Below are 18,814 nucleotides of genomic sequence, written 5' to 3'. Positions count from 1 at the left end.
ATTACTAATCCTGACAATTTGTCTCTTCGATCTCTAAATGCTTTTCAACACTAAAACTTCCCTTTAATATTAAAAAGTAACATAGTGCCCCGTAACATATGTAAAGATTAGTACAGTATAAAAAATATACTAATGAATACAGAAATGAGTCAAAGAAATATTTTTTATAAAGTACTATTACTTTATCTCCAGGTATGCCTGTCATACAAATGTTCATTTTTAAAATAGGTAATTTCTCTCATAGCACAGAAAGCCAACAATACTAAGGTTTTCATCAGAGGCTATTGTACATTTTTTTGAAAGATAAAAAAAATTTTAAAATTCAGTTAACATTTGCACCAATGTTTTAAGATATTATGCAAATAATTCATGTATATTACATACAAATACACACCCTCCTTTCTGTTTTTTGTTTCCACACATGGAAAAACAAGGGATTCACCTTATTCTCCTTAGTTGAAGGATTTCAAGTCACTCTGTTACACAGTTCAGTAAGCTTTACACAACTCAAATTTACTCTCAAATTTCTACTTAATCTATCTTTAAGACACTGACTATCCTTTGTATGTGGCACACTAACTTAATACATACTAAAAAGAAAACAATTTACCTGGAAAGGCACACTGTAGAAGAGCTACTGATTTACCCCCAGGAGCAGCACACATATCCAAAATTCTTTCCCCATTTTGTAATTCCAGAGCCAACACTGGGAGAAGGGAGGCAGCGTTTAGTAGATAATATCCTTTAAGTTTACCAAATTGATGTCTCTCTGAAGGTATTCTTCCAGGAATTCTACTAATGTAGCATATCAATGATTTAGGACAGTAGGGAAAATATCCTTGAAGAAGGATGTGATATCTCTTCAGGTATAAATCTTTCTCCAGTTGAAAAGGATAGTTGAATCTATTAAAAAGGACTGCATGTTGCCAGCACGCTGGAGATGTTAAGATATCCCTAGAAATAGAAAAAAAAATTAGGAAAAAGATTAACAGACATTGATTTTAAAAATAATTATTAATTACAAATTACTGTCTATACAGGACATTACCATTCTCTCAGCGACTTGTGTCTGCCACCGTGTCCTCTGTGACTTCTCTCACTTACCTTCATATGTAATTAGTTGCCAAATCTTGTAATTTCTTTCCTACCACATCTCTCAAATATGATTCATTCTCTCCACTAACATGGCTACCACCCTTGTTCAGGGCCTCATTACATCTTGCCTGGACTCCTGCCTTCTAATTTGTCTCCCTACTTAAAAATTTCCTCATATACCAAGCCATCCTGAACTCAACCGACAATGACTCCCTATAATGGAAATCTAACAATGAATTAATTCCAATGTCTCCCTAATAACTTCATAGTCAGACATAAAAGTCTTTTTTGTCATTTAAAGATCCTTATAACTTGGCCCCTTCCTGACTTTCTAATCTTTTTTATTCTATTGCTTTCTACTATCCATCCATACTGATCTACCTGCTGTCCTTCATACCTGACACTCTATCTCTTACTGTTCCCTAAATCTATAATGTTCTCTTTGCCAATGTCAGATGCTTAGCATCCTTTAAGATTCAGTTCAATATCACCTGCTCCAGTGTCATACCAACCAAGGAAGGCAATCCTGTGTAAAGTTAGCTTCCATCTATTCTGCATGTGACTCCTCATTCCTTATTTTTATCCACTGTCCATCTCTATCTGAACACAAGTTTCTTGAAGTCAGGGGGCTGTTTTTACTTTTTATTTATGCACTCAGCACTTAAGTGTGAAGGCTCTAAGTAAGTCCTTAGTAAATGTTTGACTGATGATTCTGGACATTTCACTCCAATTTTTATTTTCTTAGACCTGTGATTTCATTAGTACAAGGAACTCCTTATAAGGAAACTCTATCAATGTACATCAGTAACTGTTCTATACCTTATAGTCTTTGACAGCTGTCTGGAAATTTAAGGGTTAAATGCCTTGCCCAAAATCACATAGCCCATATTCATCAGGTAGCAAACTTGAACTCAGGTCTTTCTGATTTGGAGGCCAGTTCTTTATCCACTACATCACATTGCTTCTCCATGCTTCTATAAATGAATCCCAAATTTTGATTAGTTTTATTTTTGGTTTTCATGTCACATTGTTGATTTATGTTGAGCTTGTATTTCACTAAAAACCCGAGGACACTGACAGCTACAAGCTACCTCTTCCTTATCCAGTATTTGTATAGATGATTAAAAAAAAATGAAGTGTAGGACTTCAAATTTATCCTTATTAAGTCCTTCCTTACCAGCTTTATCCTTTTGGTCTAGTTCAGAGGTTTCAAACACACAGCCCTACCTGAAGTGTGCTAAGCCAGACTACGATGTAATTGTAATATTTGACAAAATGCATGCTAATAAAGTAGAACATAGATAATGTTGGCGTGTAATTTTCTAAGTCAATATGTGGTCCACAGTGATCCTCATATAAGATTTAGTGGCCCCCATTTCTATTTGGGTTTGATATCACTAGTCTAGTCTGCCAGAATCTTCTGACATAGAGGGCTATCAATCCCCATAGTAACTACTGCTCCTACTATCCTATCATTCATAATTTTAACAAAGATATCATCTTGGCACTCACCCAAATCATTAAGAAAACTATTTATCAAAATAGGATCAAGTACAGAGCCCTAGACCACTCTTGTATAAATATCCTTTCACACTAACATTAATCCATTCATCCTTCCTCTTTGGGTTGAGGTAAGTCAATCAGTTTCAGATTTTATTTAGGGTAGCAGATGCCCTTGACATCTCACTGAATCTTGGATTTTGTTTCCCTGTTAACCATTTTACTTCTTTTTCCTAATCTAAAGTTCATTCCTCTGTGATGAGACAACAAAAACCAAACAGAACTTCCATAGTCCCATCTCCTTTCCTACATAGGATATCACTGACCAATCTTTCTCTTCTTGGGATATTTGCCTTGCCACAAACATTAAAAAGCCTTTTCTGTTGTCTTTAATATTCACCACAAGATTGGTTTGTTCTCTATCTCAATGTTTCCAACATCTTAAATAGGGAAATGTCATACTTTTTGCATTCATCCTCAATCACACATTCTTACTTCTACCTTTTGAATATTTTCTTTAAAATTTGAGTCAAGCAGTTATTTCCCTATGTCTCAAAGTGGATTTCCTTAAAAAGTTCTGTAGTAAAAGTTTCTTTCTTGAGATTATTTTATCCATAAGCTAAATTCCCTTGTAGAATTTTAGGCCATGGGACCTGCCTATCCTCACCCTGAAATCTTTGAAAATCTGCTCTCTCCAATACTTTGTTTTTTCCTATGTGGAAAACTAATGGGCAAACACAGAGATTTAAACCTCTGACCTTGGTCTCATCAGCAGCAATTACGTTCATCTATTCAGACATGAACTTTCCAAGCAGCACAAAAGCAAGTCATCATGAAACTCACAAATGACAAGATTTCTTTCAGCTACCTATATAGTTCTATTCTTTTTAAAATGTTTTGTAGTTATCTTTCCCTAGATGGAATGAAGTTTGAAATAAAGGCAGTGATGGGGGGGAAGGGAGGCCGGAGATACAGAGAAAAAAGATGAAGTCCCTTGAAGGGAAACTTAAAAAACAAAAAGTCACAAGACGGTATTGTCTTTAGGTAGTATTTCGTATTTTCGGGAATTAAATGATACTTTGACACTTTAAAATATGAAAATGTTTATTAAGCCCGTTAATTCCGTCAACCGCTCAATATTCCTGGTGTCAGCAGGAATTAAAGCAAGTAGCTAAATCCACCTAGAAATAGATGACTCAAAATACACTTTAAATTAGGCAGTTGTCACTATTCTACAAGATCTCCCTAATCCATTTAAGACAAAGCACAGCACTTCAGTTCCACTCCCAACTGTAACTCCCCGGTCCTTTCACGTTCATACCAACCTCACTGTCCTCCATGCATCTCCCAGCTCTCTGCCGTACTCCTTCTCCAGGTGATCCAGCACAACTCTACACACCTGCTTGGTGAGCTTCCTCCCTGACCGCGGTCTCAGCTGGGACAGAGACACAAGGAGAATGACTGAGGCAGACCGGGATGGTTTCATGTTCACACACACACACGCAAATAAACTACTGATAAACTGTTTTCAATGACTCGCAGGCAGTGACTCGCCCAGGTCACCAACCGAGCCTTCCTGACTCCAAGGCCATTTCGCTGCCCAGACGGGGGCACCATGAAGCTTCGAAAGCACAAAAGTAACTGAAGTACCCTTGGAGGGGCGGGGGCCGTATTTCCCTCCAGTGGCCTGGGGCTCTACTCCGGGGGGAGGCTGCTTCCCCTGCAGCCCAGGCCGGCTGCCCACCTGCCCTGCCCGCCTCACTGCTCTCAGGGGTAACAAGAGACTAGAACTTAAGGCCAGAACGGACCTCACGGACGGACCACGGGTCAGCCCTCGGTCATCTCTGCAGACGAGGCTGACCCCACCTCACCCCGGGTCACGGCACAACCGCACGTGTGGTACTCCTCCACAGAAGCCAACGAAGAACAAGGCAAACCCTCCCCGAAGCCCCCCCGGTGGGAGGCTGGTGCCGCGGCGGGGATGCGATGGCGCCCCCAGAAGACAATGCCGGCTATGGAGGGACGCGGGGAATAAACGCAACGAACGCCCGCAGAAATAGCGGGCGGTGCGGGTTACAGAGCACCTCCCACGCGTCGCCATGGCATCACAGCGTTATTCCGACTTTTACACCCGGAGGCCCCGGGGTCACGGGCAGAACCTCCCTCCCCGCCAAGCCGGCGCCCTCCGCCCGGCCAGCGGCTGCTTACAAGCCGGAGGCGCCGGCCGTAGCTCCCGGGGTCCGTGCGGGCGTCGGGCCTCCAAAGCAGGCCCCACCGCGGGGACGGGTGCCCTTGTGCCGGGGAGGCATGTGGTCCTCACCCGGCTCAGCACCATCCCGTCCGGAAGGGCCCGACCAGGCCGACTCGGCGGGGACACGCAGCCAGGTTCCGAAGGGTCTCAACGAACCCAAACGCACCGTCCCACGCGGCGGACCCGAGACCGGAGAAGGCGCCGCAGCTCACGGCTGCGCAGTCGCGATCCCCTCCGCCCAGACCACGCCCCGCCCCGCCCCTTGTCCTCCTCTCGCGCTCCTCCTCCTTCCGGTGAAATCCAACCTCTCGTGGTGACCTCCAGGTCCCGCGATATTCTCGGAAACGCGGGCGAACGTGCGTGACGTCATCCCCGAGCGCCGCAGCCTCGCGGGGAGAGGATTCTGGGCTTTCCCCCAGAAAGTGTCGCGAGAGAAGCAGAGTCGGAGGGAGAGAGCGCTTGGGTGCGGGTCCGAGGTTCGGCGTCGGCTCCTTGTTGCCGGGTGGAAGTCCGGGAGCTCCGGGGCGGGCGGCAGTGCGGACACCAGCACGCTCGGGTCTGGGCCTGAGTGTCCGGTAGCTGCGAGCTCACCCCCTGCTGTGACGATGGCGGAGCCCAGGCCGGAGGCTGAGACACAGCACGGAAGGAGCTGCCGCTCCGTGCCTGCCCTCCCGGCGTGTCCACCCATGCCCCTCCCCGCACACCTTCTGGTTCCCAGATCTCATGCAGTGCCTTGGCTTTGAGCTGTTTCCTGTCTGAAGGAGGGGGGAGTGAGGCTTCTAGAGAGATGAAGGAAATTGTGGAACCGCGAGGGAGGACGAGTCATAAGTGGGGTGGCAGACGTGTATTTTATCGCCCCCACCCCAGGGCCGCTCCCTTGCTCCACGCAGGTGACACGTTTCTTGTCCGTCCTAACTCTCCCCACGAGGTCCTTCGTGGTTCCTTCTCTGTGTACCAGAATTGACTTACACCTCAGCCTTCTTCGCTGCTGAAGGGCGATCCATGTGCAGAGAGCATGGAGCTCCCTGGTCTGCCCCGGAAACCCTTCATTCTCCAGTTTCAGAAAACAAGCCGCTCGCTCCCCTGCCAAAGCTGTTTCATTGATGCCCGTGCTGCCAACCCTCCTCTCTTTTAGGACCGTGGCTCTATCTTCAGATTCTTCATGTTGACTCCCTTTCTCCTCCTCATAAATATACTAGCGTCCCCCTTCCCTTAATCTTGCTACCCCGATGCTCAAGATGAGTTCCCACATCTCTTTTCCCTGTCGCCCATAAAGTGAAAAGTAATCTACAGAAGTGAAGTGCAGAGTCACCTACAGTCTCCATTCCACCATCCGCTCCCCCTCAGTCAGCTAGAACTTGGATATGACGCCCACTGAAAAGGCTCTCCGGGATCTGCTCAATTCCATGTTGTCAGCCCAACCATCCCAATTACATTATTCTCCACTTCTTTGACCTTTATTCAACATTTGACCTTGAGTGCCTTTCCACCTTGATGCCGTCTCCTTTTTGTGTCTTGGTTCTACAGTCTCGCCTTTTGTCTCTTAGGGTGTTCAGTAATTCGCTGTTACCAGCCCCTCGATGGGACGGACTAAAAAACAATTTTCTTGCCTCCTTGATCTTTTCCACTTTGATTTTCTAGATAACATTTAAACCCAGTATGACTAAATCATTCATCTACCATTCAGCCTTCTCTAGCTCTTCATGGCACTACCATTACCCAGGTTGTAAACTTCCAAATCACCTTTCACTCTTTTCTCTTGTGATTCCCAATCAATTATCAAGACCTAGTGAGTCTACCTCAGCAGAATCTCTTGGCGCTGTCCCCTGCTCCGCTCACATTGCCATCACCCTGGTGTAGGTCTTCTTTACTTCTCAGGATGATAGCCCTAGCAGTTAGCATTTACTTAGTGCTGATGCGCCAGGCACTCAGTCAAACACTTAAATACAAACACTTAAAAAAAAAAGAGCCTTACCGATCCCAGGAAGTAGGAGCCATTATTGCCCATGCTTTACAGGTGAGGATACTGAGGCCACAAAAGTTAATGTGACTTGCTGAAGGACGCACAGCTAGCAAGTGTCTGAAGGCAGATTTGAACTCAGGCGTTCCTGACTTGAAGCTCAGCATTATATACACTGTGCTACCTCTAGATATTAAAATGTTTTTAAATATGTAATTGTGATCATTTCATTCTTCTGCACAAAAACTTCAAGAATTTCACATTACCTAGAGAGCATTTTCAGTGGGGATCACTACCTAGAGGATAAAAAGCAAGCCTTTTAGTGTACTGTTTAAATATCTCCACTATCTAGCTCCAAACCACCTTCCCAGTTATGTTTGGCAGTACTCCCTTTCACGAAGTATATGTTCTAAAACAGATGACTAATACCAAGATTTCCACTACCTGCCTGTTTGCATGTGAACAAACTACACCTAGAACGTTCCCATGTTCCTATTCTCCTCCAGATGAATTCCTTCTCTTCCTTCAGGATATAGTAAGAAGCTTAAGATAAACTGAAGAATATTCAGTGATACAGATATCGTAGATAAAGCAATGTCTAGTTAATGAGGCATTAACGATGGATCTTCCCACTTGGCCCAGGTCCCTGGCATTCAGCTGGGGCACCTGGTCCTTCCCAGACCCTAGATGGCCCCTCCTTAATTCTATCTACATCTCTTCTCTGTTATCACTCCTAGATCACAGCTAGATCTTCCCACAGTCTTTCTTACTGTATAAAATGTTCACCTTGCCTTCATTAAGGTGCTCAGATTACTTAAGATAAACGCTGGAGAAGATGTGGGAGAACTGGAACACTAATTCGTTGTTGGTGGAGCTGTGAGCTGATCCAACAATTCTGGAGAACAACTGGGAACTGTGCCCAAAGGGCTACAAAAATGTGCATACCCTTTGACCCAACACCACCACTTCTAGGACTCTATCCTAGAGATCATAAAAATGGGAAAGGGTCCCACATGTACAAAAACATTTATAGCAGCACTCTTTGTGGTGGCCAAAAACTGGAAATCAAGAGGATGTCCATCAACTGGGGAATGGTTGAATAAATTGTGGTATATGAATGAAATGGAATACTGTTGTGCTGTAAGAAATGATGAACAGGAAGACTTCAGAGAGGCCTGGATAAACTATATGAATTGATGCTGAGTGAAAGAGGCAGAACCAGAACTTTGTACACAGCAACAACCACAGTGTGCAAAGAATTTTTCTGGTACAATTAGTACTTCATTGTAATGCAAAGACTTAAAAAATTCCCGATGCTCTCTTAAGGCAAAATGCCTTTCATATTCAGGGAAAGAACTATGGAACTCGATTGCAGAATGAAGATCATTTTCTTTTGTATTATGTTTTGGTTTGTTTTATGATTTCTCCCATTCATTTTAATTCTTCTATGCAATGACTAATAAGATGAAAATGTATTTAATAGGAATGTATGTGTAGAACCTATATATAACTGTGAAATCTCAGGAAGGGACTGGGGGGAAAAGAAGAAAGGGGGGGAGGGAGGAGGAAAATCTAAGATATATGAAAGTGATTGTAGAACACCGAAAACAAATAATAAAAAAAATAGGCTTTAATGTTAATACGTCACAAAGGCTCAGATTCACTAGAAATCTTCCTTTCCAACCAGTGTTTTAATAACCATTGTCTCTGACTGAAAGAAGGCTTGAGTCAAATTGTTTCCAGTCTTTTGCCCCTGAATTTCAGGGTTCCCAGTATCTACTGACTGCAACATAATGAACATACCTATTTCATTATGTACATGCATTATATCACTGAGAAAATAAAATGAATGTAGCTCTGCCTATGTAAGATTAATATATTTAAGTATTATTTCAGACAACGGTTTAGGTTTACCCTAAATGAGGTCACAAAATGACGTCATTTGGTTTTTGAAGCAGTAAACAAAAACTCCATGAATTTCAAAATAAGCTACTGTGATGGGAAGGAAATTGTGTATTTGAGGGAAATTATATTACTGATACTTTTCTACTCTTGCTACAGAAATGTGGTATTTTAAAAGTTAGGACGCATTATATATTTTATAGTGGAAAAATAAGGCTTTAGAAATTGCTACATACTCATTGATTATAGAGGTCCCACAAGTGAAAATATTATTACTTGAAAAGAACGATGAAATGTGAACTCTGAACTTATTGCCTATCCAATTTTCATTTTTCTGTACTTTACTATAAAGGTTGAGAGACCTATCTTTCATTTCCTGTCACGTGGGGGTTTAAAGGGAGAAATAGCTACTAGATTTGTGTTTATTCATGAAAAAATAAAGTCAGTAACTCCCAAATTCAATCTGTAAAATAGCATGTTTTATTTATCAAAGACATTAGGACTAAAGGCAACAATAATTGAGGGCAAGAGCTAGTTTTACTTGCTTATATGCTTTACTTATAGAAAATTAAGTCAAAACATGTTTTGCAGGACTGCACATGTATAACCTACATCAAACTGCCTGCCTTCTCAATGGGGGGGGGGGGGGGAAGGAGGGGGAGAAGAGGGAGGGAAGGGATGGAGAGTGAGAATATGAAAGTCAAAAGTTTTTAAATGAATGTTAAAACTTCTTTCCACATGTAATTGGGGAAAATAAAATTTTAAATTTTAAAAAAGTATTAACATAAAAAAAGAAAATAATGTCAAGCAGAGGCATCTGGTAAATGAGGTATTCAATGTCTTCATGTTAAATTTCCTCAGTTTAAAAGGTCTTTGCCAATGCAAATCTAACATAGTGTAACTGCTTCAACGTTTCTTTTCAACAAGCATTTAAAGTTTAACTCTTTAATTTTTGGCAATACCATAAAAGCTTTTCCAACTTGGTAAAATTATATTTCTTTAGTTTGAAACAAAGTAAAAGAGTATGGAACCTGGAGCACACTAGCCACTTGAGCACTGTTGTCAGGTAAGGAGATCCATTTAAGAATCATTTCAAGTAAAGAATGGTACATTCGTTAATTAGGGTATATGTTCTATGACTGGCTAAAAGCCCATTTAAAATTTTTAAGTGAGTTCTTTCTTTTCAGTCAACACTTTAAAGAGGTAATTTTAAACTCTTAATTATCTTTAAGATGATTTCAAAAGTATGACAAACATACCACAGTTCATGAATATAGCTTCAGCCATGTTATTCAGTCATTTCATGATCCCATTTGGAATTTTCTTGGCAAAGACACTAGAATGGTTTGCCACTTCTTTCTCCACCTCTTTTTTTCAGGGTTAAATGACTTGCCCAGAATTGTCCTGCCATTAAGTGTCTGAGGCCAGATGTGAATCCAGGAAGATGAGTCTTTCTGACTTCAGGCTCAACGCTTTATCCACTGTTCCAAAATCCAAATAATTACACTTCTTAATTTTTCTAGAATTCTAAAATGATGTGATGCCTTTTTCAATTGCCTATGACAGCAACTTACCTCTTTCTCCACATTTTATAAACAAAAAAAGCCTGGAGAAATTATTTTGAAATTACACAACAATAAATTAGTATAACAAAGTGAACTAATTTAAACTGAGTAACTAAAGTGTTTATACCAAAAATAAACAAAAAAACAAACACCAAATCGACAAATATTGCTTTATTGTGTGTAACTATGATGATGCAGAGTCTTCAGGATTATAAATTCAGCACAGGACAATAAAACAAGCATTAATAATTCAAATCCAATTACATTTACAAAATGCCTTTTAAAAGATACTTTTTTTAAAAGATACTTGATACTTTATATAACTAAATACCAATACTATATATTTATGAAATAAGAATGAAAATACTAAAAACACTAATAATAATACAAATAAATAATAATACCAAGATTTTAAAACTCTATAATTCAATCCATGCCTGGATCATGTCTTTTTAGATTTAGACTACTTCTCAGATTTAACATGTGATGCAAATGGTGCTGACATAAAAGGCTTTTTCCTTACTAAGTATGATATACATGACATCTGTTTCTAAAAAAGTACAAAACATGCCCCTCAAGTTCTTCAGTCAGGACTAGAGTTCCATGGAGCGAGATACATAAAAATTAAAGAGAATAAAGTAAATGGTAATTAAAATGTTGATACTATTGGTCATAATATTAAAAGTAAATTAGTATCATATTAATACTACTTTAAAAATACTCACTACTGTTTTCATATCACATAACAATGTGTTTCTGTCTCTATATATAGAAATTATTAGAGTTCTAATTTTTCCCAAAAAAATGGTTTAGGTTTAAATGTAACTATACATTTAATTAACTATAAAACTGATATATGCCAATAAAATACATAACTGAATCTTGTCATATGTATGATCATCATATGAAAAATATTCAACTTAAAGTATACAATATCACTAATTTTTAATCTGAAAAATATATTATTTTTGTGGTCTATTTGTGAAATACAGTGAAGAATGTAGTATTCCAACCTTTTTTGTTTTTATTGCTCCAGATTTTCTCAGCGTCATAACTACTGTAAGACACATCTTTTGCAAGCTGCATTAACTTCAGATGCAATTAAGGTACTGAAAATTTTAATCATTGTACTGAAAAAGAATGAGGGATGCCCGAAAGAGGTAATAAAGCTTTGAAAGGAGTCAGAGTGTTACCAGACTCTTGATCATTGAAATAATTTGTTGTTTATATGTAAAACATATGTGAATTATTTAAATGGCTTTTAACATGAGAATATAATTTGACTTACAAAAAAAAGGTATTATCAATAAAATATTTCAAATAGCTTTCAAACCAAATCAACCAGTTCAACAAAAAACAGAAAGTTCTATTTGGGTAATCCATTCAATTAGTATAATTTGGTGTAGAATAAGTTTTAGGTTTGTTTTAAAAAAATACAATATACAAATATCAGGGCAAATAAGGAGAGATATGTTAAGAATAATTTGCTATTTTTACAATGCCATAATAAATATATTCTACTTGTACAGTTATATTTGTCAAAATAAATCTATTCCACCAAAACAAAATGTGGATACTGACAATTAACAGAAAACAGCAAAACAAATTATATTAATGCAAAATAAAACTTTAGAAAAATATAGCTTAAAACTAAAGTTTTGTAATATAACTAAAGTTCCCAGGATTTACCCCAACATGCACATGTATCTTACAAAAATATTTTAAAGTGTAAACTATCAAAATACTGATTATTATAAACAAAATATTAAAGTGTCCCAAGTCCAAATGCTTTTTGCCAGAAGTTGTTTTCCTTCAGGTCTATTGTCATTAATGTTCAATGTAATGGCCAACATTTTACGTTGACTTGGTTCCAAAGGTTTACTTGGTTTCAGAATTTTTAAGCCTATCTTATGATCCCTTCATCTCTTTAAATAATAGAAAGCAAGTATATAGCTGGAAAATAGAAAAGTTGATGAATTAAGTCCTGTGGAACTAATCAGATCTCTGAAAGGAATCTCCATAAACCGAGAAGATATTATTTCTGCAGGTTACTAGAGTTCAGAATATATTCTTCTTTGCAAAAATAAAATTGTCCTTAAGTTATTAATTCAGCCATCACCTTATGAAAATTAATTATGGGGTTAACTCATTGGTATCACTGCTAGATTTCTGATGTTTAGTCAGTGGTGGAAGGGGCTTTCCATCTATATAAAAAGAAAAGAAACCAAGACATAAATGATCCAAGTTTCATTCCTTAATTTCTATTTTCACATAACATTCTTTACCCAGGCAACCCTAAGCTGGAGGGTGAAGGGATTGGAAAAAAACTCAACACATTTTCTTACGTATTTCTACCAAAACAAAAGTTTGAACCATTCTGATAAAAGCCAGACTTTATACCAGGTGTTAAGTTTGGCTTGTATTTTTTAACAACATCAAAAGGTAGGCAATGAACCTGTATTATTTTATTTCAAGATTAAATTTTACATCCTAGTAAATTAGTCTAGTAAGATAGCACACAATACATTATTTTCTCTTCAACTACAGTTATCCTGGAAGATGGTCTAGTTTTATTTATTTAAGATAACTGACATAACATTAAAACTTGCTTGCTCTTTTAAGTGAATTCACTGCTAATGAAGAGACAAACTATCAACTTCCTCAACTACTCCCACGTTACCCTCCAATACTGCCTCGCACTTTGAGAGAAATGGTACAGCACTATCAGAGAAATCCAGGCCCATGTGAGATAAAAGAGAAACTTATCTTATTTTGTACTTCATAATGATTTCTTATTCCTGTCCTAAAAGTGACTGCTTTATTTCAACTCAAATGGCCTGCAGGGATATTTAATACGTTCACACAAAATGAAAACATCAAAATACTATCCAAGTCATTGTTCTGCATGATAATGATAATGATATCTTTAAATAAAGGAACATCAGACAATCTAAGTTAGTCTGGTTAACTTTACATCTTCCTTTTACTAGTGGTCTCTCTTGAATGTACAGTGAGTAACTCTTAATGCATGGTAAAATTGTATAAATACAATATTGTTTAATCATAATCACCATATATCCAAAGATAAACTACAATTTAATTCATGGAGGAACTCTTTTCTTCTAAGACAAAGAATGAACTAACAAGGAACAGGAAGCCCTTGTTTAATCCACTTTATAAAGAGGGCTTATTTCATCAAGCATGAGAGCAAAAAAAAGACTATGAGAAAGAAGTCTTTGATTAATTCTATTAATAAAAATATCTCTTAAGAGTAATTTCAAAGAAATTAAGGGTCTCTTCTGGGCAAGCACCAGAGCAGTGACCACAACTCTCCCCAGATCACATCACCTTGGAAGCACTGAAAACTTCTAAATTGCAATTTGGAAACAACAGCATGGAAAAAACTTAAAGCTTGAGACAGTGACCATTCCCTGCCACATGCCCTGATCAGAGTCCAACTTTAACATAAAGTTCAAAATCAAGAAACAGGGTGAGAAAAATTGACTTGGTTTTAATGATGGGTTAGGCTTTGGAAGAGATGTTAAAAAAGGATTTCGGACTAGGACTCTGATTAAGTAATGATAAGGTTTTCCGTTTAGCTGGAATTTTGAATATATAGCTTAAAGAAGGAGAGAGAGGGAATAAGCATTTATTGAGTACATACTATTTTACAAAGGGGCATCTAGGTGGTGCAGTGGATAGAGCACCAGCGCAGGAGTCAGGAGGACCTGAGTTCAAATCTCACATCAGATACTTGACACTCCCTTAGCTGTGTGACATTGGGCAAGTCACTTAACCCCAATTGCTTCATCCTGGGTCATCTCCAGTCATCCTGAGGAATATCAGGTCTCTGGATTCAAATGGCTCAGGAGGAGAAGTGAGGCTGGTGACCTGCACAGCCCTCCCTCACTCAAAACAAAGTCAAGTGCAAGTCATGTCATTATTTCTCTGGTGGCATGGTCTTCTTTGGATGAACACACATACACACACACACAATTTAATATTCTTATCTTCAGCCACTTCAAGATCAATCAATCTACAAGCATTTATTAAGCCATCTAACATGTGCAAGTACTTGTAACAAACACAAAGAAGAAAAAACATCTGTACTCATAAAGAGTCAATTATAAATTTGTTGCTTTTTTTACCACATAAGAAAAGCAGAAACACGTCTTTTTTCAACTGACTTTCCATGATGTTAAAGGTAGATGCTTTTTTGTTAGAATATTAAAAGTACATAATGTTCCACTTTTTGCTTCAAAGGAATTTCATTAGTCTAATATAATATTCATTTACAATAAGCAGTTTCTCTCAAGTACTTAGTAGTATAAGCCACTGCTCTATTCAGATAGCCATCTTTTTTTAAATTACTGACTGCTCTATTTCTGTATTATGTGAAAACCTGTAAGCAACAATTATAAATCCTAAAAAAAACCCCAATAAAATGGTGACTTCAAGGGTCACATAATATTTGCACATTACTACAAATAATATTTGATTATGGGGCTAGAAATCATAACCTTAGGGAATATGAAGTGTAAGTAATACAACTTGTAGAAGGTTCTAGTAATTCATTAAGTATATACATTGTGTCTTCTTTGTCATACATACAGCATGACAAACGTTTTAGTTTTTGTGTTTGGCAGTTATGAATGGAAGAATCTGTAAAAAACAATGATAGATCATAAATGGAATAGCAATGTTCTAGGACAAGTTAGCTAATGAATAATGATTTCTCTCATGGAAAATCTGTGCTTTGATTTCAATACACACATACACATAAACACACACATACATTCACTTGTAGAAATGAAATTTATGAGAAATTAAATCAAAATGGGGCTAGAGTCACACTTTTTTTAAAGTGACCATAGAATACTGGTGATATACCAAATGACAAACCAAATTAATTAATTCCTATCTATCCTCTTGGTATTAGGTCTGTCTTTAATTTTTCCACTTGCAACTTACTGCTTTTTGGTAGATACCAGCAATGAGGAAAAGAGAAAAAAATAACTATTTTCAGCTTCTCTGGCAAAGGAAGGTCTAGTGGTAAAAAGTGGTGAAACTCATGCTTAAATTAATATTTGGAGGTTTATTTCTTAACTTATATGTGCTTTATTCATCCCCACAATCTGGTCACAGTGTTGATTTTAGGATCATACAGTACAGACATTAATTACGTAAGCAGTATTTCCATATTAAAACAACACATGCACATAAGCATATTTAAAAATGTCATAAACAGAAATCCACTGAAGTTAAAAACATAAACATTTAAATCTTTCAATGAAAAAGGTTTTTTTTTTCCCAAAACTCAAATATACGGGGCAGAGCCAAGATGGCGGAGTAGAAAGAAGTATCTGCTGGAGCTCTCCTCCCATAGCTCATGAAATACCTGTAAAAAATGACTGAACAAATTCTAGAGCAGTAGAAGCCACAAAATGACAGAGTGAAAGAGATTTCCAGTCCAAGGCAGCCTGGAAGGTCAACAGGAAAGGTGTATCACACTGGTGTGGAGCTTAGCCCACAGAGCTCAGGCAAGTCTTGGCCACAGGGCGCTGCACAGACAGGACTGGAGCAGGCTTCAGGGCTCAGAATCCCAGGCAGCAGCTGCAGTTCCCAGATTTCTCAACCCACAAATGCCAAAGACAGCTTCAAAGGACAGTGAGAAAGCTCTTTCACCTGGGTGAAAAGGGAGCAGGGTCCTGTCCTAGCCCCAGTTCTGTCCTCAGAAGGGAGCAGCATCCATTTTCGGAGCCCTTGACCTAAAGACTCTGGGGGAACTGAGCCCCTGCTCTGGATCTCAGCAGTGAGTAGCCATCCCAGGGTGAGGAGGAACAGTGGCTGATGGAGTTAGTGGAGGCTCTGGACAGGGAATCCTAATCGCACATCCTGGGCAGAGGAGTGCTTGTGGTTGCTTCCTGACCACAGTGCAGGCCAGAAGAGGAATAACTTCTCTCCCTTGATTGTGTCACCTTGGAGGAACTGAGAAATTATAGGTTCCCAGAGTATACCCTCCATTTGACAAAGGACTCAAAAGTCAAGTAACTGACCAGAAAATGCCCCAAAAAAGGGGAAAAAATAAGACTACAGAAGGTTGCTTTCTTGGTGAAAAGATTTTCTTCCATCCTTTCAGATGAGGAAGAGCAATGCATACCATCGGAGGAAGACATAAAAGTCAAGGCTTCTGCATCCAAAACCTCCAAAATAAATATGCAGTGGTCTCAGGTTATGGAAGAGCTCAGAAGGGATTTTGAAAATCAAGTAACTCTTACTTGGAGGGAAAATTGGAAAGAGAAATAAGAGTAATGCAAGAAAATCGTGAAAAGCAAGTCAATAGCCTGCTAAAGGAGACCCAAAAAAATGCTGAAGAAAATAACACCTTTAAAAATAAACAAAAATTTTGCCAACTGACAAAAGAGGTCCAAAACGCAAATAAGAATGCTTTAAGAAGCAATAATTAACCAAGTGGAAAAGGAGGTTCAAAAGCTCACTGAAGAAAATAGTTCTTTAAAAATCAGAATGGAACATATGGAAGCTAATGACTCTATGAGAAATCAAGAAATTACAAACCAAATCCAAAAGAATGAAAAAAATAGAAGACAATGTGAAATATCTCATTGGCAAAACAACTGACCTGAAATACAGATCCAGGAGAGACAATTTAAAAATTATGGGACTACCTGAAAGTCATGATGAAAAAAAGAGCCTAGACATCACCTTTCATGAAATTATCAAGGAAAATTGCCCTGATATTCCAGAACCAGAGGGCAAAATAAATATTGAAAGAATCCACTGGTCACCTCCTGAAAGAGATTTAAAAAGGAAAACTCCTAGAAATATTGTAGCCAAACTCCAGAGTTCCCAGGTCAAGGAGAAAATATTGAAAGCAACCAGAAAGAAAGAATTTGAGTATTGTGGAAATACAATCAGGATAACATAAGACCTAACAGCTTCTACATTAAGGAATCAAACTCTGTCAGGAGGTGCCTTTATCATACAGATGATACAAGAGTATAAGAAAGGGGGCAAGATCAAATTGTTCTGGAATATCAGGTAAAGGGGGACTTTGTGAAAGCACACAAATAAGTCCATGGTGGCGGACGTCAATGCATAGTCTTCTTTGATCACTTTTCTGGCAGTCACACCCTATATCTTATCTGAAGTCTCACACCCTGCATCCAGCTTCCTCCTTCTGCCTCTAGCACTCGTGTCTGCCTCACCTCATCAATTAGTGTATCTCTTGTACTATTTAAGTAAAAGATATTTTGTTTCCAGACACCCAGTGTTAGTTCTTAAGATAAATTACTTTTTGGTAGTCTAATTAATTATCCTTTTCAGGATTTACATTTTTTTTCTGTAAGATTCTTTTCAGATCCTCCCATAAACAGAGAGTCCACTCAATGTTCCTTTCTCTAGGATCTTTAAATTTGGCCCTTAGTATAGCATTCATGCTGTCTTTGCTCTCACACAGGTGGTTGTTTTTCCCTCATTCTGGAAGAAGGACTATGACATCAGGGAGGTGATGCCATGCCATGCAAGTGAACTGGGTTTAAGAGAGGGCAGTGGCCAGATACACATTTCCATGACTGGAAATGGCCCCAGATGCAGCATATGACATTGGTCTTTTAAAGTTAAGGTATTTAACAGGTCTTAGTTTGACGGAGGCAACTCGCATTCAGTGATTAAGACTAGGTTAAAACAAAAAAGGGGGCAAAAAATGGCCTCTTTAACTTAGTCAAAAAGAAAAAAAACTGTGAGGGGAAAACTTTCAGAATTTCTAACCAAAAAGATAGTTTCTATTTATATTAATGCTGAGTCAATTAGCGTCCAAAGAATGACGCCTGGGACCTATTGTTGATTTGGGTTTAAGGTCAGTTGGGAAATACCACTTTTCTTAACTTTTTCTTCCTTCTTTTCTTTCTCTCTTCCTCCCATTTCCTTTTTTTTCTTTCTGTCCCTTCTCAAGCATCCCAAAAATATATGTTCACAGCAAGTTTCTTTCTTACAAACTATGCCTTAAATCCAAATCACTCTTGCTAACCTGATTGACCTGCAAGAGGTCCTAGTAAAGTCTGAAAAGGATGACTTAATAGACTACCAAAGGGTAATTTTATCTGAAAAACTAGCACTAGTAGGAGTCTGGAATCAAAATATTTTTTTACTTAAATAGTGCAGGAGATGAACCAATTGATGAGGTGAGGCAGATCGGAGTGCTAGAGGCAGAAGGAGCAAGCTGGATGCAAGATGTGAGATACAAGACAAGATACACGAAAGTGATCAAAGAAGATTATGGATTGAAGCCCCCCCTTCAACCTGTTATTCCAGAACAACTTGTCCCCTTCCCTTTCCTGTTTTCTTTACTTATCTGTATGGACTCTGGAACAGAGCCCCTCTTCCCCCTTTCCTACTCTCTTTGCTTATCTGTATGATAAAGGTACCTTTTATCTCTCCCCTTCCCCTTTCACATTCCATAAACCTACATTTAAAGCAGACCTTTAAAAGACCAAGGTATTGCACTGCATCTGCGGCCATGAC

At 38.7% G+C, this 18,814-nt stretch overlaps 2 protein-coding genes across 16 annotated transcripts in view; both read right to left on the bottom strand.

Annotated features, from left to right (window-relative positions):
• The window catches only part of NSUN3 (NOP2/Sun RNA methyltransferase 3), a 75,611-nt gene extending 70,425 nt beyond the window's left edge, over positions 1 to 5,186 (bottom strand). For 4 of the 14 annotated variants that reach the window (XM_072621682.1, XM_072621683.1, XM_072621680.1 and 1 more), the window contains exons 1-2: positions 3,921 to 4,204; positions 611 to 954 (exon numbers count right to left, since the gene is read on the bottom strand). In XM_072621682.1, coding sequence (XP_072477783.1) covers positions 611 to 954; positions 3,921 to 4,081 — 505 coding nt within the window. In that variant the 5' untranslated portion in view covers positions 4,082 to 4,204. Of the gene's footprint in view, positions 1 to 610; positions 955 to 3,920; positions 4,206 to 4,915 lie in introns of those variants that run through there. The other 10 variants (XM_072621672.1, XM_072621676.1, XM_072621671.1 and 7 more) reach the window with 8 other exon arrangements.
• Positions 5,187 to 9,165: 3,979 nt separating this feature from the next.
• Positions 9,166 to 18,814, bottom strand: part of ARL13B (ARF like GTPase 13B) — a 53,002-nt gene continuing 43,353 nt past the window's right edge. The window contains exon 9 of one of the 2 annotated variants that reach the window (XM_072621667.1): positions 9,166 to 10,189. In XM_072621667.1, the coding sequence (XP_072477768.1) occupies positions 10,119 to 10,189 (71 nt within the window). In that variant the 3' untranslated portion in view covers positions 9,166 to 10,118. Of the gene's footprint in view, positions 10,190 to 10,429; positions 12,478 to 18,814 lie in introns of those variants that run through there. The other variant, XM_072621668.1, reaches the window with a different exon arrangement.

Source organism: Notamacropus eugenii, chromosome 6, assembly GCF_028372415.1.
Source record: "Notamacropus eugenii isolate mMacEug1 chromosome 6, mMacEug1.pri_v2, whole genome shotgun sequence".
Taxonomy (NCBI): domain Eukaryota; kingdom Metazoa; phylum Chordata; class Mammalia; order Diprotodontia; family Macropodidae; genus Notamacropus; species Notamacropus eugenii.
This window is presented reverse-complemented; position numbering and strand designations above follow the sequence as displayed.